At 49.3% G+C, this 25,710-nt stretch overlaps 2 protein-coding genes across 2 annotated transcripts in view; one reads left to right on the top strand and one right to left on the bottom strand.

Annotated features, from left to right (window-relative positions):
* The window catches only part of Atrn (attractin), a 137,836-nt gene extending 126,396 nt beyond the window's left edge, over window positions 1–11,440 (top strand). Inside the window, exons 27-29 of the mRNA XM_060372211.1 lie at window positions 657–764; window positions 3,270–3,384; window positions 6,934–11,440. Of these exons, the coding sequence (XP_060228194.1) occupies window positions 657–764; window positions 3,270–3,384; window positions 6,934–7,058 (348 nt within the window). The 3' untranslated portion in view covers window positions 7,059–11,440. The remainder of the gene's footprint in view (window positions 1–656; window positions 765–3,269; window positions 3,385–6,933) is intronic.
* Window positions 11,441–14,976: 3,536 nt separating this feature from the next.
* Gfra4 (GDNF family receptor alpha 4) lies at window positions 14,977–20,201 on the bottom strand. The gene is made up of 6 exons (XM_021627573.2): window positions 20,153–20,201; window positions 18,429–18,792; window positions 18,270–18,379; window positions 18,062–18,196; window positions 17,225–17,316; window positions 14,977–17,155 (listed from the first exon to the last, which is right to left on the bottom strand). Exons 1-6 carry the CDS (start codon window positions 20,199–20,201, stop codon window positions 16,985–16,987), a joined length of 921 nt encoding a protein of 306 aa, XP_021483248.1. The 3' UTR covers window positions 14,977–16,984.
* Window positions 20,202–25,710: the final 5,509 nt, after the last annotated feature.

Here is a 25,710-nt window from a genome sequence, read left to right as displayed (position 1 = left end):
GAGTGGAAACAAGGTAGAAGAGGGATCACAAAGATAAATAAGAGTAGAGATCAGACCTGGGCAAAGCAGGGGCAGGAGGGTAGAAGGCCTGCAGAGAAGAGAGAAACAGTCAGTGGGGCCATTTCTGCAACAAGCTGCAGACCTAAGTCAGAATCTGCCCCTGGGAGGATATGAGGGGGACTCTAGCTAAGAGTCCTAGTAGCAGGAGCCATGAAGACTGAAGAGGACACCCTCTATCTAAACAAGAATCCTAGAAGATGGAGAACACCAACCCACCACAAAAACCTCAATCCAAAACTTACCCTGCCCACAGGACCTGCAGGGACAAAGATAGAAAGATATAGCAGAGACTGAAGGAATGCCCACCTAGTGCCAGGCCCAACCCCAAGACCCACCCCATGGAAGAAAGCCAACCCAGTCACTACTAACGATACTCTGATATACCAGCTTAGGAAATACAGTACTGTTAGCTCATCTAACAGAATTTAATACCTGTGCCGCTTACTGCCCATTCATGCCCAGTTTTCCTCAACCCTTACAGAAGCAACACTTTGCATTTGACCAGTTTGAATCAGGGAGAGTGCAGTATTTTTAATATTTAGTGTTCACAAAAATCTCAAACTCAGCATATTAATACATACCATATCATTCATTAGCAACTTCTTCGGGAGATGCAGCAGATGGCCAGCCGCCCCTTTGCTTCCGTAAATGTTGCCTTGGAAACAGATGAAGAGCCCCCTGATCTTATTGGGGGAACTATAAAGGTGAGAAGCAGTCTGTACAGCTCTTCAGAGCTCAGGCCTCTGAGTCTGGCACACTGGAGACAGCAGCTGCTCCGATGTGTTTACCTCTTGTTTCCTTCTGTGTCAGCTGAAACACCAAGACTGTAAGGTACTCTGTTGCTTTTCTTTTCCAGGTGTTGTTCATATCATCAGCCAGTCATGTTCAGGAGACTTTTAACATGTAAATTAAGCTTGTTACTCTTAAGTGTTTTGTGGCATTAATACTTTAAAGTTTTTATTTGGAAATACCTAAACTGGGCTAGGTATGGTAGCACACATCTTTATCCCAGCACTTTAGAGGCAGGGGCAGGCAGATCTCCGAGTTCCAGGCCAGTCACACTACATAGTAAGACCCTGTCTTTAAAAAAAAAAAAAAAAAGCAGACAGCTAAATTTAACCATCAATTTCCCCATCATACACACGTATTTTGGGTTGGGGTTTTTGTTTTTTGAGACAAGGCCTCACTATATAGCTCTCGCTGTCCTAAAACCTACTGTGTAAACCAGTCTGGCCTTATCCACATGGTTCTGCCTCCCAAGTGCTGGGATTAAAAGCTTGCACCACCGCCCCCAGCAAACCCCTGACTATTTTTTTTAACCACTTACAGGGCTGAGGAAATGGCTCAGTGGATAAAGTGGTTGCCACACCAATATGAGGCTGGAGTTCAGAGCCCCAGTATTGAGTTACAAGCCAGGCAGGTAAAGTGACAGTGCTTGGGAGGCAGAGAAAGGACTCCCAAAGCAAGCTGTCTGGCTAGGCTACCTGGAATTGCTGAGTTTCAGGTTCAGCCAGAGTCCCTGCCTTAGTAAGAAAACAACCGAGGGCGACTTCCATGTGCACATACATGTACATGCATAGCTGCACATGTACTTGTAAACACATGCACATCCGCACATATCATACATTACAACGTTTACAAGTTGGAACCTTTGTGCACCTTGTTAGACTCTAAAATGATGTAGCCATTAGGAAATGGTGGAACAGGCATGGCAGCACATGCCTGTAATGCCAGGACTTGGAGTACAGGTGCAGGACAGTCGCTGTAAATTCAAGACCAGCCTGAGCTACCTGACAAGATTTTGTCCAAGAAAACAAAAACAATACAAAAATGTAATGCAGGGGTCTTATCTGCTAGTGTTTGTGACAGCACGGTCATAATTGCCAGAGAGTAAAAGCGATCAAGTACTGTCAGTGGGTGAGCAGATGAGAAAAGTGGTGTAGTTTATTGCTACTAGATATTGCTTATCCTTTAAAAGAAAGAAAAGCCTAATATATGCCACAGCATGGATAAACCTTATGAAATTGTGTTAAGTGAAAGATTCTGTATCATTCCATATGCAAAGTATCTAGAATAAGTAATTGCATTGTGGTAAAATAAAATAAAATAAAATAAATAAAATAACTGCCAGAGGCTTGAAAGAGAAACCAAGAAGTTGTTGCTACATAAGTAGTGCAGTTTCAATGTTTCAGTTTCACACCATAAAAAGGGGGAAACACCCTTCCTTTTCCTTTTTTTTTTTTTTTTTTTTTCCATTATTAAGCTAGGTAGGTTTAACACACACACACACACACACACACGGGGGAAGGAGGGAAGAAGAAAGGGAGGAGGGAGAGAGAATATGAATCTCAGTAATAACAAGGCCAGGAGTACAAAAAAGGAATTCCTTCATAGTGCTAGTGAGTGTCCTAAATGCCTTTTAAGAACAGGGGGAGCCAGACTTGGTGGCTCACAGCAGCAGGAGGCTGAGGCAGGAGGGTTACAAACTCAAGGCTCTGCTGGGCTACACAGTGAGGAGTGGATTAATTTGAGTTACCCTTCTAGGTCATAGTATCTTCTGAGGGATGTCAGGCAGGAACTGATGCAGAAACAGTGGTGGAGTGCTGATTGCTGGCTCCCTCCCATGTTCCTCCTTAGCTTCCTTTTTTTGTTTTTTTAATGTATATTGCCTGCTTGTATGGCTGTGTATCACATACATGCATGCCTGGCACCCACGGAGCCTGGAAGAAGGCACTGGGTCCCCTGGAACTGGAGTTACAGATGGTTGTGAGCTGCCGTTTAAGTTCTGGGAATCAAACTCATGTCCTGTACATGAGTAAGTACTCTTAACCATTGAGTCATTGAATATATTTTCCAGAGCCGAAGCATTCCTCATCCGTTTGGTGAGCTGTCCACCCTTCACAAGCTCTTAAGCCCACAGACTTATGACTTAGTGGTTGGAATAGGTGTGGATGGAAAACAGGCGACCGTCTCCATAACATCAGAGTCTGTTTGCGCCAAGTGTGCAGGCTTTCTCACAGGGCACCAGACACGCAGTGCCAGCCCCGAGACTGAGCGAGAGCCCACAGTGTAGGCCCTGCCCAGGCACTCGTGCGGCTCTTTGGAACAGTGGCTGTGGAAGCCTCCTGTAGCCAAAGAGTGTTGAGCATGTAAGCACCTGACTCTGAAGTGCAGAGTAAGTTATGGTGGTGTTTGTTTTCTTCCTCCAGACTGTTCCCAAGCCCATTGCCCTGGAGCCCTGCTTTGGCAACAAAGCTGCAGTCCTCTCTGTCTTCGTGAGGCTCCCTCGGGGACTGGGGGGAATCCCTCCTCCTGGTCAGTCAGGTGAGTACACAGGAGGCAGTGACAAATATTGGTCCACGAAGCGCTAAGCCTCGATGTTTCTTCTTGGTAAAGAACCTGGTTATGGGGGCACTGCACAATGGTGCTAGCTCTGGCACAGAGCTTTGGTGAAACAATTCCATAGTTCCCAAACCGTGTTCTGAGCACTGACATTCTTGTCCTGGGGTAGAAGTCCAAGACCCTCCTCACTGCACAGCTCCCTCAGCCATTCATGCTCCAGACCACACCTCCTTCTGGTCCCCTTGGCTCTGTTGATCCCTGCCCTTTTTTTAATCCCTTGTTCTTACCTTAAATTTATCTTTCTCTTCCTTCATGTGCTCATAATCATCTCCGGTGCCCTGGCTTTCCTCAATGTCCTCAGATCTTGTGTTGCCCGAGTAGATATTTCTAGCCACACTCCACACCTTGCTTGAGGCCTTGATACGCAGCCCAATCTGGGCAAGAGCTCATTGCAGGCCGGGCAGTGGTGGCACACACTGTTAGTCCCAGCACTGGGGAGGCAGAGGCAGGTGGATCCAGGTTTGAGGCCAGCCTCGTCTATAGAGTAAATTCCAGAATAGCCAGGGTTACACAGAGAAATCCTGTCTCAAAAAAATAAATCACAACAACAAAACAAGAACTCATTACATAGCCCAGGCTGGCCTCAAACTCATAGTCATTCTTCTGTCTCAACTTCCAGAGCACTGGGGTTACAGATGTGACGCTTCATTCTGCAGCTTTGTACTCTTATTGTAAAAATGAGGCATAAAGAAGTAGTATGAAAACATAAAGGAGATTTTGAAAAGTATAGTTCTACTAGGCTAATGCAGACCAATTTTCATTCTTTTTCCCAGCCCTCTTAGCAGCTTTATTGAAATAATTATCTAGCTTTGGGGGCTGCAGGAGCCTGGACTGTGTTCAGACTCGGTTTCTAGCCATGGCTGTCTTTGAGCTGTGAGCATCCTGCCTCCTCCTCCCCAGTGCTGCACCAGCACTCCTGGTTTATGCAGCTTCTGGGTGTACATTTACTACAAACATTTATTCTTCATATTTTTTTTCTAAAATAGCATTTCTTCAGAAAACTGGTACCAGTGGTGATTTGGGGCAGGAATAGGAAGAAATTAATTGTACTATTATACTTTTTTAAATGGCTTGTTTGTTTTTTATTTTTATGTGCATTGCTATTCAACCTGCATGTGTGTCTGTGTGATGGGGTCAGGTCCCCTGGAACTGGAGCTATAGGCAGTTGTGAGCTGCCATGTGGGTGCTGGGAATTGAACCCAGGTTCTTTGGAAAAGCGGTCACTGCTTGTAACTGCTGAGCCATCTCTCTGTCTCCTACTGTATACTTTTTATACTTTTGAATTTGGTGAGGAGGGAAGGATATTTCTGGGGCTCAAACACAAATATACTCTTTATTCTTTTTTTCATAACAATCATTAACATTTTTACAACTTACTACATAAAAATACTTTATACTTTTATACTTTTCTATCAAACATGTAAATTATAATTTATATATTGTCTTAAAGCTGGAGGCAGAGATAGGAAGATTGCTACATAGTGAGGCCCAGATCAGGCAGGGCTACATAGTAACCCTGTGTTGAAAGAAAAGTTCTTACTTATAACACAAGGGCAATATGGAATGAAGTTTGGGAAGTATCTTGATTAAGAAGCTTTGCATAGGAATGCCTCAAGCAATGTGAACATTTAGGACCTAGGTGGTCCTAGGGATTCAGGATTGACTCAGCCAAAACAACCTTGAGTTTAGCAAGGAAGATATATCCTTTATTTTTGTCTAATCCTTAACTCTAAGACCCCTTCATGAACCTTCCAAAAGGGCCTCCAGTTACCTGTCCCTCAAAAGGGAAGCCTTGTGTGTGATGAGGTCAGGGTTTATTGTCTTCCTCTCACTGTGGCATCCCCAGGCCCTTACCGAGGACAGAGTGACTCTGCGATCTGGCACTCTGGGCACCATCTCCTCCTTCATAAAGGCAAGGTCTCTGGTGGACAGAGAGGTAGCAGGTCTGTAGCTTTCCTGCCTCCTTCACCTCGTGCCTCCATCCTCCGGAAGCCCTACACTCGAGACCCGTCCCATCAGCAGGGTCTCCATGCCCCCTGTGCTTTTTCTTTGTGAGGAAGCGCACCTTAGCCCCATAATCCTCCTGCCTCAGCCTCTCCAGTGCTGGGGGTTGACACATGTGTTAACGTACCCAACTCCTATCCCATTCCTTTTTTGGAGGAGATGAAGTTTGAAGACAGAGTTTCTCTGTATAGTCCTGGCTATCCTGGAACTCACTCTGTAGACGAGGCTTGAACTCAGCTCTTCCTACCTCTACCTCCCAAGTGCCAAGATTAAAGGCATGCACCAACACCACCCAACTCCCATTACTTTTTTAAATCTTTTCTAGGCATCAAACCCAGGGCCTGGCACATGCTGAGCAAATGTTCTGCCACTAAGCCCACCCCTTCTTTTTAGTGGTACCTTTCTCTGCACTCCCAAAACATCTGGACATGCCTCTGGCATAACCGTTATCACTACTGTGGGTTCCTCACTGTACACCAAAGACTGGTCCCTGCCTCCTGCCCTCTCACTTTACAGGCCCAGTAGAGTGGATTAACACACTTATCCTTCTGGTCAACTCTACCCTTGGTAGAGTTGGGTATAGCTGGCCATTTCCTCCAGTGTGCGAATTCCTAGAGGAAATTCCCTGCAAGGCTGACTTCCCTGGCTTGTTGGTTACCAGTGCAAAAAGGACAAGCAGGGGCAGGGTCATTGGGGTTGTTCCTGAGAATAAATGGTAAAGGTCCCTGATGATTGTTCTGTGAACTAAAGGATTACATCAGTTCACTGTGTGATTCCAGGCACAAGCTTTGTGCTGTTCTTATCCCAGCCCTATTTCATATATAAGAAAACTTGCCACATGGGAGATTAAAGAACCTTTCTTATTCTAAAACTGAGCCAAAGACACCATATTGAGCACTGCCTACAGTGTAGATATAAAGTAAGTCATGCTGAATTCACTCAGCTGGGAAAGGTACTCACCTCCAGGCCTAACGGTCCTGGGCTGGATCAGCAGGTAGAAGGAGATAGCCAACTCCTGGAGGTGGGCCTCTGCTTCACATGTGCAGAAAAGTTTACATGCACAAACACACAAGTTTAGTAGCCGATACTAAGCCAGTGATAGAGGACGGATCACATCTCACTGTGAAGCAGTGCTGTTTTCATTGCTGCCCTCTGGATTCAGGCAGGAGAAGCTGTACACTCAGAGCATGGCTGCATTCTCATTCACTTGCTTCCATCCTGAGGCAGAGCACTCTGCTTCGGCGATCTGCTGTGGAAGGCAGAAAAATGAGTATTTGGGTGTGCATAAATAAACTCTGCAAGGACAGGAAGCTGCAACCAGGTGGAAAAGGAGGGGGGGGTGAAATGGAAGGACTCCCATATGTATCTTTTTTTATCTTTCACTATGGAAATGTAAAAGGAAATTTGAAATTATTTTATATAAAGTTAGCTGCTCTTTGACATGTGTCTTGTCTTGGTTCTTCCAAGGTCTTGCTGTGGCCAGTGCCCTGGTGGACATTTCTCAGCAGATGCCGATAGTGTACAAGGAGAAGTCAGGAGCAGTAAGAAACCGGAAGCAGCAGCCCCCTGCACAGCCTGGAACCTGCATTTGATACTGGGCCAGGGACTCTCCCTCACAGAGAGGCATGCGGCCTACCAAGCCGTCTACAGGGGAGGGTGCAGACAGGAAGCAGGTGTGGGGCAGAAGACTGGAAACCCTTGAAGCAGCCAACTCACGTGCATGTTCATACAAGCTGTTTTGACAGTTCATCCCTTCTGTGTCCAGCATCTAACCTTTTACTTTTGTGTAGGAGATAATTTAATTACAAGTCCAGGAATGATCTGCTCTACTCACAGGTGGAAGAGACCGGTGTAGAACCAGTGAGAGCTAAAAGTGATGCTGAGGTCCCTTGTGCAAACTCCTCTTGGGAGTCTCAACTGCAAGAGTAATGACCTGTGTCAGCAGCTCTCCAGCGTGGTCTTTTCAACACTCCTCAGATGAGCTGTTCACATCTGAAGCTGCTGTCTTTTCACAAGATGTACTTTTACTCTCTTCCAGGAAGTAGCTTTCTTCGAGCTGAGAACCAATAACGGTCTGTCTCTTTGGAAGTCATATCAGTTATAACTGACGGGGCCTTGTGTTGTTTTGTTTTGTGAAGACAGGGTCTCACTGTGTAGCCCCAGCTGGCCTGAACTCACTACGTAAAACAGGCTGGACTGAACTCACAAAGATCCACCTGCCTCTGCCTCACGAGTGCTGGGATAAAAATCGTGCACCATCAGGCCCAGCAAAGGGGGCTATTTTAAACGTCAAGGTCAATGGTATTTAGAGTATTAACAAATGTAATAGATAATTCTCTGTAGCAACTTGATTAATTTTAATCCACTCTTTCTCTCGCTCTGTCTTACACACATGCACACGTGCACATACACACACACACTAAGTGCCTAGACTTTAAATAGATCTAGCAATTGGGAAGTTAGTAAGTTTTTACATGATTGCATTCCTACATCCTCGTAAAATTTAAGTAGCCATCATTGCGTTTCATTCTTTTTCTGAAGTCTAATTTGCAGCCAAGAAAGAATAGTTCTCATCCCAAGAAACGTTTACTAGGGACTGCTGGCAATAGGGACTGAGGGACCCACCCACCCAGTCTGGTGTCACTTTAAGCCTGATCCTTGCTCAACCCTGTGGGTTCCTTCTGCCAAGGCACCGCAGAAACGCATTCGCTCCAGTCATGTGCCTCTCCGAGCAGAAAAGAGCACTGAGTGTGGAACCCTGGCTGTCTACAGCTCCCACTGAGCCTGTGGGTCATCCCCAGGCTGCATGGAGTAAACACTAGAAGAGGGGTGATGCTGTGCATTGGGGTGGCCTCTGTTCAGAACCTGGAAAGGGGCCTGGGTCCATCTCCCCGGGTAGGATTTGGTTGAGCCTCCTCCCAGACCCAGCTGGCAGTTGTGAGGAGGTGGTAAATGCTAAGGAGGATGAAAAGCACATGGGGAAAATGGAAGTGAGAAGACCCTATTCCAAACAAAAACGTAAACACATTAATAGGGGTGAATGGTCCTCCTCTCTGCACCACAGGACTGTGTCTGGACATTGTATTTCCCCACTTATGGTGCTCAGTATTCTGGCATTATGCAGCAGCCTCACACCTTTCCTCTCCTGCTTCATGTCTTTCTGCTGTCACCTGACTAGAATAGCCCTCTAAGCCACAATGCTCAGATTGAGTTTGGAGAAGTTAACACTCAGAAGAACAAAACCTGCAGCGTTTCGCCCTTAAATGCAGTGCCGAGAGAGGAAACCTTTCTCTAAGCCCCACACTAACACTGTCCCCACCAAGACACTCCTGGAGTGATGTTTCCACACCGAACCTTAAACACTGCTGTAGGACTCACCTCTCAAAACACTGCTTTTCCACACCATTATTTAAGGGCAGAAAGGTCTGGAAAAGATCCCAACCTCATCCCCTGTGCATTTAGGGGCTCCCCTACCAAAACCCAGCACCTGTAAGTATCTGCAGTGGTCTAGCCTTCATCTCCATAACTGCCCAGGGGAATCTTGGCCAAAAGAAAGAAAGAGGGAAGTCCTACTAGGGTTTGTCCTTCTATAAGGAAACCCCCTGCTTTGCTCAAAGGACCAATTTTTTTTGGCCAAAGAAGTTGCTTCTATGTTAGTCCCACACCTTAACATAATACGTACTGTGGCTCCCACCTACCTGCATATGGTTTTTCCCTTAGACATATTGTTTATTCTTTGAAAAGGAAGAAGCAAATGGCGTTTAATTCTGCTCCAGAAATGGAGAAGCAGCCAACTTAACCTGCGTCCCCTTTACAGCCCTTTAAGCTGCCTTCAGGCTTAAAGCAGAGGGGAATGGCAGGGAAGAAGAGCTGAGCTCAGAGCCAGGTACCAAGAGGGTTAGGGTTGTGACCCTGTAACTGTCCCAAGAGAGCATGTATATAAACTGGTCATGAAGACGCTCACCTTGCACTTGTACATAGCTATACAGAAGTGTGCAGAATGGTCAGACATTCAGGGTGTACATAAACAGAAAAGTATCATAATGTATTTTTATTAAACATTAACATCTGAGTTTCACCTTATCTGTTTCTGTGCCATAGACTGGGTATCCAAGCTCTGGGAAACCATCTTACCAGGCCCTGATCCATTGATAAGGCCACACACTGCACCAGTATGCTTGTGTTCAGTAGCCTTGTGCCCATTAGGTAACTCTACACAATGATTCAGCTCTCAGAATACCTAGGAAGAGAGCAAGCATGGTGACTCACAGCTGTGATCCTAGCATTCAGAAGTTAGAGTCAGGAAGATTAAAAATGGGGACTACAAAGAGCACTGGCTGCTCTGGCAGAGGACACTGGTTCAGTTCCTAACACCTACATGGTGGCTCACAACCATCTGTGACTCCAATTCCAGATGACCCTCTTCTGGCCTCCTTGGGTGCTTGTGGTAGTCCACCTGTGGTGCACAGCAAACCTGCAGGCAGAACACCCAATACACATAAGACAAAAATAAAGAATTCAAGAATAGCCTGGGCTACATAGCAAGAGTCTGTCTCAAAACAAACCAACCCATGAAGAGCCAGGCAGTGAGTGTTTACATGGTAGTACATAAAAGAACTCAGGAAGCAAGCGTGTTCTTCACTTGTTAAATGCAAATGCTCCTTGTGACTTCTGGCATCTCTGTGGGTGACCAGTCTGCTCCTAAGGTGTTCTGTTACTCTTCAAATTCAAAGACTGTCACCTGTGAACGTCAGATTTTGCAAAGGGGCTCTCTAGGCTGCATTGTCGTGGCTTCGTCTAAAATTTTAATGAAACTTCTGAAAACCATGTTCTTTTTATACTAAAAACTGGGGATGGGAGGGTTCATTTGTTGATAAATAGCACCATTTTCCCACAACTCAGCCTCCTGTCCCAGTCCTGGTCTTCTGTACACAGTCTGGAGAGGGATCTGAAAGGTCCAAGGAGGTGTGGCAAGAAAAAAAAAAAAAAAAAAACATTGCCCCCTGAGCAAACCTGGAAGAAAACTGTCAGCAAAGAGAAAATACCAGAATATCTGGAAGGCTTGAAGTGTAAGATGGGACCTCATTAGGGAACCGGACGACAAGAGCAGAGCACTGTGGGTAGGAAATGCTGCGGCCTGCCAGTGCCGTTCTCCTTCGACACAATGGAGTGTGCAGGGTGAGGGAGTGACTCGCCTCCTTGGGGGATGGTGCTGTTTTTATGAACAACTTTGATCCCAGGTGTCCTTTAATTGATCAGTTCAACAAATATTTACTAAACACTTCTAAGCAAAGCTAACATTAGGGCAGTGACTTCAATGAAAACACAGCTCTTCAGACACAGCTGTCATCGCAGGAGAGCTTCCTGGGAGCAGAACCAAGAAGCCAAAAGGTTCTTTCTGGCTCCCTGAGGAAATCTGAAATGTTGACCCTGGTCACTGCCTCCCCCCAGCACAGCTTTGGAATGGTCAGCATGGCCTCTGGCTGAGCAGAGCCTCTGGAGCTCCACACCCTGCCCGCAGGGAGCCCCGGGTGCAGAGAAAAACTGACACCTTATCTTCTGAAGGCAATATCGGAAGCTGCGCTCAGAACTTGACTCTGCACAAAACACTAGGGAAGCCTGCTGAACTAATTCTGCCTCTGGAAATGTTTTCTGGTTATTTACAGTTCATTGTTTTGTTTGTTTTGATCCAAGCTTAGTTTGTTAATATGTGTAATTTAGCATCTGTTGCACTCGTGTAAATATGGAGTAAGTATTGTAAACTATTTAATTGCTGGGGTTGTTGGTGTTATACATACATTTAGGACTGCAATTTTTGGTATTTTTTGTATTGTAAAATAACAGCTAATTTAATCAGGAACAAGAGAATTAAGGGGTCTGCATTTTAAATGCAAATGTGAAGCACTTGTATATAAATAAAAGTAAATACAGTAATACAAAATTCCTTCTGAAATAAAAGTAGATCTGGTAAAAACGTGGGTCTTGTTCTAAATGCTTGATGCTGATTCTGTTTTATATTTCCGCCTTGGTCATATCAGCAGTGAGGGCACAGAGACCTCATAGCCTGAGGACTTCCCCTGGATTAGGGACTGCTATTTGGGATTCTTGGCTTCAGCAGTGAAGAGAATTTTGGGACTAGCCAGTTTATGAAGCAGTAAGTTTAGTGAGGAAATTTAAGGCCTTCTTTTAACATTTATGTCTGTGTGAGTGAGCACATATAAGCCACAGCGTGAATGTGGAAGGCAAAAGGCAACTTACGGAAGATGGCCTAAATTAAAACCTCAGGACTTTAGCCTTGGTGACATGCACCCTTACCTGATGAGCCATCTCATCAGTCCAGGATATTTTAAAATATGGCTTATTTATTTATATATAGGATGGCCGATGAATAGCTGTGTCACACAGTGGAGGTCAGAGGGCAACTCTTGGTAGCCCTCTCCTACGCTGTAAATCCTGGAAATCAAACTCGGGTCAGACTAAGCCATGAACATCCACTGAGCCATCTCATTGCCAAAATAAGGATATTTTAATAATAGGCTTAATTAAGCACAGGGGTGCTTGGGTGTGCTGGCGTGAGGCAGAAGCAATCATCTCTGTGAGTTCAAGGCCAGCCTGGTCTACCTAGCAAGTTCCAAGATAGCTAGGACTACATAGTTAAGACCTTGACTTCCCCAAGAGCTATCTCTCCAGCCCTGTTAGAACCTCAGTAACCCAGGCTGCCCACAAAGAATAGCCTTGAACTCTGATCTTCCTGTTCCCACCTCTCAGGTATTGGGATTACAGGTCTATACTGCCTTGGGCAAGTTATCACAGGCTGAGTGCTAGGCCAGGTGTAGAGGTTCCTGTGTAGAATCCTACCACTTTGTTGTTTAAAGGTGTTTTGTGTTTGTGTATGTACATATGTATGCTATATGTGTGCAGTGCCTACAGAATCCAGAAGAAAGTACATGATAGCCTGGAATGAGAGTTACAGTCGTGAGGCACCATGTCGGTTCTGGGAACTGAATCCAGTTAATCCGTAAGAGCAGTAGGTGCTCTTCACTGCTGAGCCTTCCCTCTAGCCCTGATCCCAGCACTTTGGATGAGGAGATATGAAGATTATCCCAAATATGAGGTCATCTTGGTTTATATGATAAGTTCAAGACCAATCTCAGCTACAGAGTAGGACCCTGTCTCAAAAGGAAGGGGTGGAGAGATGGCTCAGCAATGAAGAGCACACACGGTTCTTCCACACAATCCAAGCCTGGTTCCCAGCACCTTGGTGGGCAGCTCACAGCTGCCTGTAACTCCAGCTCCAGAGACTCCTAAGCCACCTTCTGGCTTCCAAGGGCACCCTCGCATATTTACACAGACAGAGTGCTGGGATTACAGACGTGCACCAGCAAAAGAAGTATTTTTACAGAAGAAATTGAATTCTAAAATTAGTTTGCAAGCAGGAAGTAAAAATAGATGTGAAGTCCTGAAACCCAGGGGCTTAGTGTGTAGGAAAAGCCCTGCTTCTAGTGTCCAAACGGGAAATGCTGTATGAAGTGAAGCCTCTTTGTGACTTGTGACTCGACCTCATGGTAGAAGTCAGTTGGAGAACATGGCTTCCCACCTGAAACTGCTAACCTCAACCACCACCTTGAGAGAAACAGGGAAAAGGAAGAACAGACTCAAGCACTCAAGCCTGTGTGAAAACTGTCAGGAGCGAGCCATGAACGTTGCCCTTCACTGCTCGGGAGCAAGTGCAGATAAGAACTAGCGTGTGCTACAGGTATAGCTCAGCAGCTGAGCACTTGTCCAGCATACACGAGGCCTTGGGGGGACAAAAGAAGGAGATGGAACATTTCTCGTGAAGGTGGGAAAGACGGTTCTGGACATGTGACAACTGAGGAGGCACTTCATGGAGGGAGCAGGTATGTGGGTAGCTCAGAGATGAGCGTGCTGAATGAGTAGCAGAGTCTCACTTTGGGTAGTGCCAAGTGGGCTGGAGAGCAGGGTGGATCTTTCCTGAGAGCTAGGTTGGTCTGAGCAGCTGGATAAGCTTTTGTTTCTTCCAGGACACTTAGCTGATCTCTACTTACAGGTTTCTCACCCTGAGCCTTGCCACGGGGCCGAGATTGTCCAGGTGAGCTGCAGTCACCTGATAGTGACTCTCAGCAGTCTTTGCTGCTTGTATACTCTTAGGAAAGGAATGGCCTAGTGAATCTGATCAGTTTCAGGAACTTCCTGAAGATATTTTGAGATTACTTTACAAGCTTCTCTGTAGGATAGAAGGTCTCACCTTCTTACATCCTAAAACATCCTGCTCCACTTCTCTTTTACATCCTGTGTCTTGAGAAGTTTACCTCCAAGGCGGAAGATTTTCACCTCAGAGGAAACTGCTCCACAACATCCCACCACCTACCTGTGAGTTAAGGTTTCCTTGCTCAACCCCTGCCCTTTGAGTCTTGTATTGTATCATCATAATTCTCTGTACACTCCTTCGTCCAGGAACTCATTTTGGTTCATTATTTTCCCATTTTGAAAAAAGGTCTCACTATACAATCAGTCTACCTCAAACTCACCTTTTTGCCTTAACCTCCTCAGTACTGAGATCACAAGTGGATCTTAACACCTGACTCTTTTAAGTTTGAGGGAATGTGGACCTAGCAGAGAAACTGGGCCTAGGTAAGTCTGCAGCCCCACAAGGTGGGGGCCGTGTCCCTGCTGCCTTTGGTAGGCATGCCCAGTTCACTGAAATGCTCTTGTGTCAGGGACCACCCCAGACACTGTGTGATACCACTGTCCTAGCCCTCTAGAATTTTGTCAACAGAATTTGGTTCATAATTTCTCCACTTATAAAAACCAGTAAATCGGAACCCACTCAGAGGTGGCAATCTGAGAAGGCAGTGGGGTTACTGTCCTTTATCTCATCACCAGATGGCAGAGTGAGGAGGAGCGGGGGCACACAGGCCATCACCCTGGGCCTTGGGCCTGCGCCTCGGGTCAGGTGGTCACCCCCGTTTCTGAGAGTTGTGTTCTCTGTGCCTCTTGTTACCGTCCTCTTCCCCTCCTGTGGATGTTCTGTCCCCTATCAATTTCACTGGCCAGGGTCCATATTTCCTGCAACAGTGAGCTGGTTTAATGAGCTTGACCGTGCCGGACTCATTTAAGGAGGGTGGGGAAAGGGTGGGCTGTAAGCAGCCCACATCAACGGTGCACCTGGCTGCTGGGCCCCAAGCCAGAGGAAGCATACATGAGCCATGAAGTTTCCACCGATAAACCCATGGGCGCTTCTAGCACCTGCCTTTCTGCCTTAGGCTCATCCACGCCACCTGCCAGCTGTGAAATCAGTGCCAACAACAGGTAACAGGGACCCAGGCACGGTGCCAGGACACGGTCTGAGAATGTGTACACAGGATGGCTTCCTGGAAGGATGTGGAGGCTGCTTTGTGATGGAGGGGAGATGGAGAGGCTAACGGTGGCTCCACCTTAAAAGCACCATACAAACCGGGACCTTTTTACATAGAAGTAACAGAAACCAAATAAGAAAACAGTAGATTTTATTCATTTCCTGAGACTCCTGAAATATTTACCAGTCTTGGTAGTTTGTTCTCCGCATTCTGGCAGAGCTGTACCCCTCTGGAGGCTCTTGGGACCCAGATCTGCCTCCTGTAAGTCGCAGTGGCTTCAGACATCATAATCCCTTGCCTATGGCTGCATCGCTCCAAGCTCTGCCTGTCCTTGAACTACCTCCCTCTGCACTGGTTTTATTAGAGGGAACATGAGATTGTGTCTAGGGCCTGCTTGGCTAACCCTCCTCAAGACCTGTACTGTAATCCCACCTTTACCATACAGGGTGACCCTTTGGCCCCAGTGTGTGATACATTTGCAGGTGCCTGGCCCTAGGACTACCAGCTGCCAGGGAACTTCAGGATTTTCTGTTCGTCTTCCTACTAGTCTTGGACGGCTTATGTCTACACTTTCTGTCCAGCATTGTAGTCTTATTTAGAATCATTTCCACTTTTTAAAAATGCCTACAGATGTCTCAGTGTTTGAGAGCATTGCAGAGGACCTGGCTTCTATTCCCAGCACCCACATCAAATGGCTCACAGCCTCTTAGAACTCCAGTTCCAAGGTAATGTCCTCTCCTGGTCTCTGTGGGCACCCGCACGCGCATGGTACACATATGTATACTCGGCACACACATAAAATTCAAGGTCTACATTTATGCTAAATCAAAGTCAAACAAGCAGTGGAGTTGGGCACACTCGTAAGGAAATCACTTAACAGATGTTTTCTTCTGTGTCTGAGCCGCTTCGTGGTTGTAGTAAGCAGGGCAGAATGGCGCTTTCATTATTCCCTGGCTCCAGCACGCTGTCTCTCCCCACCCACACAGGCACAGGTGTCCATTTCCCTGCAGGCGGGGAAGGCTCTTCTCTCCTCTTCGTGAAATGGGAAGAGTCTGGACCCAGCTTCACGCTCACTCTGCCCAATACCTTCTTTGGGAAACCGTCCTCTCACACCAGGTGGCCTTCTGGCTGTGACTCTCTCAGCGAAGGCCCGCGACCCACACTGGGCCGTTAGCACGTCATCTGTGAGTGCTGGGAAAGAGCGATGCCTTTCCCTTAGGATTCTCTGTTGAGATGCTAAGAGCACATAAAGTGTGGTAGCATCCTAACCTGCCCTTCAGTGGGCCCTTCCTACCTGCTGGGCAGCTCTGTGAAGACTAGCAATCCCAAGATCCCTGAACCCTAGAGACAGACGTGCCTGAAGCCCAGCTTGCCTGGCCATTTACTCCGACCACTTTGACCTGTTTACACTTAGGAGAGATATGACTAAAGCCAGGGGCTGGCTGATAACACCAGCAAACATCAGCTTTGAGTGTGCAAAGGAGTCGCAATACGTGCACTCGTCTCAGTGGTTGGCTGCTGGGTGTGTTCATTCTCAGGTATTCAGACTCAAAAATGGTTCCAGGGGTATCTAAGGCCACACAGGAGTCCACATATTCAGGTCAGATGACAGAAAAACCAGGCTGGTCTCAGTGCACCTGGGTTTATTGAGCTGGTGGTGTGCCGCACCTGGTGCTGGGGAAACCACAGGGGGAAAGGCTATGGAGCCAGTGGGCTGCTGAGCAGGAGGGGCCTGAGCGTCCCTCTTTAATGCCATGGGCCGCAAGCAATGTCAGTGCTAGTCCTGGGCCACGGTAGGCTTAATGCCCAGGAACGGCTACCTGGGAGGGTCTGTCGGCTGCAGTGTTAATGGGAGGCAGTCTTCCCTGTTGTCGGTCTGTCCGGAAGAAGATAGGCAGAGGCTAGTCTCTCTCCTGCTCTCTAAGCATAAGGGGCCCAGCGAGGCCTCCTCTACAGGTAATCATCTCAAGGATGGTGAAGAAAACAGCCAAGATGCCTACTGACAGGGGAAGCAGAGGCTTTTCAGTCAGACCCTAGCCCCCAGCCCTCAGTCCAGGGCACAGGCACACAGGTGTCCAGACAGCAGGACCTGAGGGCAAGGCAGTTTGAGTCCAGCGAGCAGCAAGCCAGGGACATGGCAGTCAGCTGTGCGGTCCACGGTCAGCCCTCCTAGTCAGAGCCGGGCCTGGAGAGCCAGGGCAGTGAGTACGGACAGCGAGGACACCTTGAGGGTGAGGACAAAATGGAGGCTGCTTCTGCCTCCATCTCCTCCCAGGCCACTCACGCCCACGCACGCCCCTACTCCGGTCTGCCTGGTAAGGGTAAGTGTAGAAGGGGATGGTGCGGAAACTGCCAGCTCCCCATCCTCTCCCCACACCTACCTGTGGGAGACGGTGCCCAGCGTTCTGGTAGGGGTTCTGCCGGTCTTGCGGAACTGACGGCTGCAAGCTGTCAAAGGCTTCTATGGCACCATCTACGGAGTGGAGAGAGCCAAGGGAGGCTTGGCCACAAAACCCTAGGAAAGGGCCCTACCTCTCTGCGACAGACTGAGGCACCCCCGGGGACCTGCAAGGCGTCGCCTGAGACGGAAGGTCACTGTGCAAGAGTGACCCACAAACTGGTGGTCTTCATCCTCACGGCAGAGGCTGACAAGCGTCACCCCCACCTCACAGGTGACAACAATCGGCAGAGACAGGCTTCAAACATGCCCCCAGAAATCTGGAACTGGGCCATTCCACCCCGGGCAAGAACAGGGTCGTAATGGGGGGTGGGGCACCTGGAGAGAAGGACCTCAGTAGTGCCAAAGTGGGAGTCTGGGTCAGTTCCAGGCCAAGTCTTCACTCAACCCCTCAAGCCCTCTAGGATTCTTGACACCTCTAAGATTCTCTTGTGATCTGCTACCTGGTCCCCTGAAATAGTAGCTACTCAAAAACTGTTTCCTTCCATTAAAACAGCAACAACAACAAAAAAACGGGCTCACATCGGCCAGCAAGATGGCTCAGCATGTAAAGACACTTGCCACCAAAACTGACGACCCCGGTTCTATCCCAGGGAAAGAGAGACTCACTCAAGCTGTCCTCTGTTCCACCCATGCACCGTGGCATATGCACACTGCCCCTCACCCACGCCAAATAAAAGGCAACGTGAGGGCCCCCGCGGGCCAGGTGACTTGGATGGAGCGGATATTCTCTCCCCACCCCGGCTCTCCAGCCCCTCACCCAAGCAGGGGTTCCTGGTGAAGAGCTGGAGGAAGGCTTCGCACTCTCCGAGCCGGTTTCCGCTGGCCCCGCAGCCGCACCAGGGCCCGACGCGCGCGCTCACGTTGTCCAGGTAGTTGGGTGTGACCACGGTGCCTGCAGGGACCCCAGGGCGTGTGACGGGGGCCCGGAACCCGCCGCCCCGCCCGCGCCCGCCAGTCCGGCGTACCTACGAGGCCTGCGTAGGCGTGCAGACAGCGCGGGCCCGCGTCCTCCGGGCAGCCGTCGGGGGAGCCGGGCGCCGGAGCGCACGAGGCCTGGAAGGCAAGGAGACGGGGCCTGCGCGCGCCCGGACGGCGGTGAGCGGCCCGGCCCGCCCCGCACGCACCTGCAGCGGCGGCTGCGCTCGCAGCGCTCCAGGGGCTCCAGGCAGGAGGGCGGCGCCGGCCCAGGGCCCTCGAAGGCGCAGGCGGGCGCGAAGGTCTGGCGCCGGCGCTCGGCGCACGCGGGGCCGTGGCAGCCGCAGAAGAGCAGCGCGTGCGTGAGCGCCGGAGGCCCGCGGGCGAAGAAGCGGCGCAGGGCGCGGCGGCAGCGGGAGCGCGCGCAGGCCCCGGCTCCGCCGCGGCCCCCGGGCGCCGCCCGACCCAGGCATCGGGCCACGTAATCCGAGCGCAGCTGCTGGCACGTCGCGTCTGCCGTGCACGCCTCGGCCGCGTCCACGCAGCGATTCTCGCCGGCGGAGCTCGCAGACCCTGGTGAGGGGCGGGCAGGCTGCAGTCCTTCCTGCTTGCTTCCCCCTTTTCCACACCCCAGAATTTTGGGGGTGCCCAAACCCAAGGTGAGAGAGTTCATAGTTTCTGAAGGGGCCAGTCCTGGGGATATCTACTGGTGTGGTGAGTGGGTGCAACGCTGGAAGGCTGGGCCTGACCTTTCCCTGGAAGCTGAGGTCCAGCCTCCAGCGCATCACCAGAACTGCCACATGCGTCCACATAGGGTCTATTGGGCTTCTTCCACCCTCCAGCTCTGACTGATAGGATACTGAGGCTAACCGATTCAGCTAATGGAGATGTTGGAAGTGGCACCCCTCATCCTTTTGACACACTGATGTTCCCTTCTCTGACACATGCAAACCTCTTGGGTGAATCTCCAGCTTCCTGGTCCCCCTTCCATCCTGACCTGTGCGTCCTGTCTCCTGTGCTAGGTGCTCCTTTGTGGGTCTGAGTCTAACCCATCCTGCCCCATCTGGAGTCTGGCGCAAGGGGGCTCTGAGCATTGCATTCGCCAGAAGGGTGTTGTATATTGAAGAGCACATTCAGGCTCTGGCTTCCAGATGTGGGTTCAAACAGACCCCTGAGTTCATCCTGAGACACACACCGGACATTCCCGTGTAGTTCTGGTGAGGATGTAGGCAAATGCAAGATGACAGCCCACTTGGGGAAAAGAGAATGCCTGACATTGGGAGTAGACTGGTAGGCCTGGCAGCTGTGCCCAAACTTGCCACTGCATATATCTAAATCCAGCCAAGACCCAAGTCACCGAACTCAGGGTTATCCTTTTCCCATCCTCTTGCTATGGCCGCTGGCATCCCAGACCTAGGAAAAATGCCCAGCCTGGCCTCTCATCCACCCCCCTTAAATGTGCTCCTCTCAACGTGGCACGTCCCAGCTCTAAGGTCTGCTCTGCCTTAAAGCTTCCCAGCATCCATTCTCCACACCACACCACAAAAAGTAACCCCTTCTTGTGATGCCCCGGTGGAGAAGAGGCTGCCGTGGGGGTAGAGCATCAGCTGTGAGGCACAGAAGAGCCACGTGAATCAGTGTGAAACTCCACAGAGCAAGACAGGGGAGAGAGAGGAAAAGTTCCCGGGGCACAGGCATCAAGGCTAGATTTGGGAGGGGTGGCTCAGCTGAACCCCGGGATGAGCTGCCAGGCCATGTAGAGCAGGGGCGGAGTGTTACAGGCCCCTGGCTGCAAATCACAAGCCATTTTCCAGCATCCCTTCCAGAGATGCAGCTTTTTCTTTACAGTCACCCTCTTATAATCCCACCTAGTCCCTGAGGATCAGGGCCCGGGAGGGCAGGGGCCAGGACCAAGGAGGACACAGGCTCTCACCCAGCAGCAGCAGCAGCAGCAGCAGTGCAGACTCCAAACGGCAGGCCATAAGGATTGGCAGAGCCCCAGTTGGACAGGTGCCTCTTCCTAGAACCCACTAAGCCCGGAGGGCAGCGGGCACCTGCTGATGGCTGTGCTCCTGGCTCTTGAGAGGAGCCTTTATAGAGGAAGCCACATCCTGCTCTCTTCACTCCATCCCCACCCCCAGGCTTTACCTTCAGGTGGCTCCAAAGTCCCTCCGCCAAGGGCCTGAAATTTCCTAGATGGATCCAGAGTACTAGACTGCCTTGAAGGCAAGCTGTTGGCTGCTAGTGGGAAAAGTTCCTTCTGGGGGTGGGGAGGCTGCGGGGCTTTGTGAGACTCAAACATTAAACAGGAATGAAAGCTCACAAGTCCAGGAAAGCTGAAATGTGTGAGATTCATGGGGCCCCTTCTCAGGGTTACAGGCAACTGTTGAAAGGAGACATCCCTGACAGGCGGGGCTGGCTGCCGGCCCTGCAGAGAGCTTTAGGGTTGCAGTTGCCTGCCAGCCATGCAGAGAGCTCTAAGGTCATCACCCATGTTTCGGTGACATTCGTGTCCCTGTAAGTAGCCCATCACCCATATTATTGTAAGAAATCCAAATAATCTCAAATAAGTAAAATTAATAAATAATAATACCCAAATCCCCCAAAATGTGTTTGCCAAGTTGGATGTTAGTAGAACCCTTTCTTTGGCCATTATCAGTTCCCCTGTCTGAGATGAGGAGGCATTTGTGTTGTACGTCCCCAGGAAGCCTCACACACCCAGCAACATTCGGCGACCCCAGGACAGCTTGTTTCTCCCATGCTGGACCAGTAACTAGGAAATCAATAGTTCTTTTTCTTTCTTTATAATTTTATTGTCAGCTTTTTGTTCACTGGTTTTACACTTATAGAAAAGTTGCACAGATGTTGGTATCCCGTCCACCCGGATTCTAGACTTAGCTCTGGCATGGTCGTGACGTGAGGATCAGCACGTGGAGAATAGCACCGATACAGTGTGAAGTAAACTATAGGCTGCCTAAATTCTCCAGTTTTGCCATGTGTGGCCCTTTTCTGTTCCAAGACCAGGGCATGGTGGCATACACCTACAAACCTAGCACTTGGAATCAGCAGTTGGGGAGGAGGAGGCAGAAGGATTAGGAGTTCAAGGCCAGCCTGGGCTACAGTGAGATCTTGTCTCAAAAAACAAAGGATAGCAAGGTAGCAAATTGCGTACAGACTCCTGCTATACCAGGCTTGACAAGCTGAGCCCAGACCAGATGTTAGTATTTAGGCAGCCTGCTTCTGGGTTGTCTAGCAACCTATGATGTCATCATGTGTCACCCACCAGGTAGCCACGCCTGGCAGGTGTGGTTAAGCCTTTAAAAGGGTCAACCCACCACTTTGTCTCTCTCTTGACCTCTCCCCTTTCTCTGTCGGGGCGCCTCCCTTTCTTCCCCCTATCATGTCTTGCTCTCTCCTTCTCTCTCCTTCCCTCTCTCTTCATCTCCATCTAATAAACCTCTTTCATATATAATCTGCGGTGCACATCATCATTTATTTGGTCTCACACCAGACCCATATAGTAGAAGTAAACCAACGGCCTAAAGTTGTCCTCTGACAAGGCACACATACACTCACACTCTCCCCTCACCCAACACTCTCTCTCTCTCTCTCTCTCTCTCTCTCTCTCTCTCATACACATACACACAATCAAGAAAATGAAAGAACAAATTCAGATCCAGAATCCTGCACTGCCTTTGTCATGCCTTTTCCTAAGTGAGGCAATCTCTTGGTACTTTTAAAAATCTATATTCTTTCTTCAAACAATATTGGGGGGTGGGGTGGGGAGTATACATGTGTGCGTGTGTGTACGTGCATGCATGTGTGCTCAACATCAATGTCAGGGGCCTCTGCTTCAGCTGAAATGGCCCGCAAGCCCCAGGGATTGCCCTGTCTTCACCTTCCCAAGGTTGCTGCTCAGCTTTTTATCGGATTGCTGTGGATTCTCACACTTGTGTGGGACTTTACCAATTGAGCCATCTTCTGTAACAGGAATCTTGGTCCATTCTGTGAGAAAGGTAAATAATTGACTGTCCAGGAAAAACAGACCAAAATTTGGAGAGGGCAAAAGGAAACATTTTATGGAGTACAAGTTGACATCAAGCATCAGCATAAAAGGGAAACTGAGACTTGGGGTTCTGCCTGGGGGCCCAGACATTTTATAAGACTCCTGAGTACCCTCCCCCCTACCTTCTCACCCAGGTCCTCCTTGCCACCGTTCCCAGGAGAAAGGATGCAACCCTTTTAGGAAGCGCGTTCCAATTTTCCCTGTATGTTTCAGCTCTCCCTCACCTTATCCACATCCTTGATAAGAATTCTGACTAGTTGTTTTCTGGACTATTTCTACTGAGTTAGTCTTACATTTTCTTCTGGTCAGATTGAGACACAGCATTATAAAATAAATAAATAAAGACACATTGACTATTTTATGTGTCTGCGTGTATGCTCCCTGAGGCCGGAAGAGGGCACCATAGGCCCTGGAGCTGGCGTTGTGAGCAGCCGATTTGGTTGCTGAGAACCTCTGGTCCTCTGGAAGAACCCTGCAGGTGTGGAGAGGCTAGGGCAGGGCCTGGCAGAGCTTGCCAGCTGCTGGGAAGCCGAGGGTGGGGCTGGCTCAGCGCACTGACCTAGGGTCAGGCTTGGGGACTGGCAGAGCACAGGGCCAAGGAGGACTCCGTGCCAGGTAAGCAGTCAGCCAAGCACAGCCTAGAGTCAGTGCAGGCAGACCGGGGCAGATTGGAGCCCTGCCGGGAAGGGAAGGCCTGGGCTTGGGACAAAATATCCACGTCTTTCGTTCCACCTTTTGCATTGAGACAAGAGATGATTTTCCTTCCAACACTGAGGTGATACGGGGATGTTGATCGTGATCCCAAGGGAGAGTAACAGTGTTCCACAAGAATGGCTGAGCAGCTGAAAAGCCTGCTCCAGACACGCAGCGGCCCACTATCTGCAGGAGGGCCAGAATGGACTAAGGTTTATTCGCCGCGTTGCAGGCCAGTCCTGGTAGCACAGAACACCCACACGCAATCAACACAAGAAAAAACATGGCTGTGTTCCAACAAAATTCTATTTCTGAACACTAAAGTTTATGCTAATTGTCACGTTCATAGTTTTCTTTTTTAAAAAGCCTTTTAAAATATAAATACAATTCTCAACAGGCCTAGAAAAGGCAATTAGTGGCCTGGCCTTGGCCTATTTACTACAATTGGCTCTCTCCTGTGCAAAGGCAGTTGGTAGGCTGCACCTCACTCATCACAGTTGGGTGTTTCTCAGGCTTGCCTTTAGCTGCTGTGTGCAGTGATAGAATTTTATGAAAATGTCTCCTTCATTCAGAGATGGAACTTTGGCTGGCCCTCACAGCCAAGTTAATATGCCATGGGATCAGTTGGGACTTAGCCTGCTATCTGACTGTGTGTTCAGCCTGTTTCTTTAATCCCCTTTAAGGGAACTATGTAAAAACCTGTATAAAGAAGATGAGGCTTCTCCATGGTATGGGTGAGGGGCAGGTTTTCATTACAGAAATGAGAAAGAAAAGCCAGAGGCATCTGGAAGAGTCCAGATCAGAGAGCGAAGGAAGTAACTGAGCACGGCCAGCAGACTGGACATGGCAGGGCTAGCTGTGAGAGAGAATAGCAGGGGACAGAGGACAGAGAAAACATGGCGAGAGAAGCAGAGCAGAGCGGTGTGTGTGTGTGTGTGTGTGTGTGTGTATGTGTGTGTGTGCTGACAGTCAAAATGGCTGAGTTACAGAGAGAAGAGTGGCTGGGAGGGAAGCCCAGAAGCTGGGTTAGGTAGGGGAGGATTGTGAGAAGGGCTAGGGTGCTAGCATGGACTTGAGATGTGTAACAGGTACTTGAGATTCTAAAGGCGTCTGGAAGCCAGCATGCGCTTTGATATACCGATAGGTGCCACGGGTAGCCATGTGTCCCTTCTGGCAGAGGTAAGGGAAATGGCTCCTTTGGGTAGAGGGGAAGCAGCTTGACAAGCTCCTGAGGAAGGTAGTCTTTCATCTAACCTCCAGAAACCCTCCTATCATCCAGGCTGAGCTCATCTCTGGATATCTGAGCTGTGTTTGGGAGTCTGGGGAATTGGAGTGTCCTTTGGACCTGCACAATGAAGCTGACTTGCCTTGGATTTTCCATCTCTTCAGCTTTTGCAATCTAAAATAGTTCATGGCTTTAATCTTAATTTATGTACTCTTCCATGCCTCTGGCCCAGATTAACATGTGCACATGAGTGTTTTGTGGTGTTATCATGTCTAGTCTTAGAAATACATTTATCCCAGCACCTCCAGCTTGCCCTCCTTCCCTGCAGGAGGAATGATGCTCTGTGCTTCACAAGGGACTCTGACTTCCCTTGGTCTCTAAGTAAAACATCCCCGAACTCAAGGCTGTAAACAAGGCCCAAGGCTCCAGGAAACCTACTACTCAGGGATTTCAGGAAAGCAGCCCCCAGGCGCATGCTCTGGAGCCAGTACGGGCAGTCTGACGGAATGTCCTCCCCCAAGCAGTTTATTCAGAGAAGCAGCGTCTGTCCCTCCCTGCTCTCATGACAAAAGCTGTTCTCAGATTCTTGACGGGAGCATGCTCCTGCTTCCTGGAGCACCTGACCGTGGGATTGAACAGTCTTTATTCTCCCCTTTTCTCCCTGGACTTCCTTTTTACATTTGATGCAGAAAACCCAGGAAGGGCTTCCTGACAGGTCCAGCCCGGTTGGGCTCGTTCCTTCAACGGGCATCCATCTTCCATTTGTCATTTTTCTTACCCTTCCGAGAGCCTATGTCCTCCCAGGTCCTCCTAGCTCACTAAGGCCGAATGCCAAAGGCCGAAGGCCAATATGTGACCTGGTGATCTCACCCCCTTATTGCCACATGACAGCAGCAAGGGGTTTAACTCTTCATTGTCAGGAACAGTAAACTCACTTTTCTTCTTACCTGTGGCACCCAGGAGAGCCACCTTTGCCCTTGCAGAGCTGCATACAACACCAGCCATCTTCCTGATGTTCTGGAAGTAGGAAAGGGCTGGATTGACCTTTCTCTCAGACCCCACGGGTCTTTTGTTCGCAGAGCCTGAGAAATTCTCAGGCACAACTTCCATCACACAGAACAGTGTGGGGGATGCGCACACTGAGGGGGCCAGGCACCTGCACCACAGACAGTAAGGCAGAGGGCTCTGCAGCAAGTCCAGGCCTCCATGGCAGGGTCTGAGGATGGGGTTATTTCACAACATAAGCCGGGTTCCGTGATGCCCCAACAGGGGGCAGGGAAGCTGGTGGGGTAGAAGGTATGGCCTCCAAAACTCTCCTTGGTGTGAACTCACTTTCTTAGGTGAGAAACTCTTACACCTGTATAGTCCATTAGTTAGAGAGTCACAGTGTCTTAGTCAGTGCCTGTTCGTGTCTGGGAGTGAGGGTGAGGGTGTGCTTGCCGGCATGGTGGCCTAGATTCTAACAGTACATCTCCAGGACGTGTGAGGACTCTGGTGGCTTGAATAG

Source organism: Meriones unguiculatus, chromosome 18, assembly GCF_030254825.1.
Source record: "Meriones unguiculatus strain TT.TT164.6M chromosome 18, Bangor_MerUng_6.1, whole genome shotgun sequence".
Taxonomy (NCBI): Eukaryota; Metazoa; Chordata; class Mammalia; order Rodentia; family Muridae; genus Meriones; species Meriones unguiculatus.
Note: the sequence above shows the minus strand (reverse complement) of the source record. Positions and strands in the feature narration are given on the sequence as shown.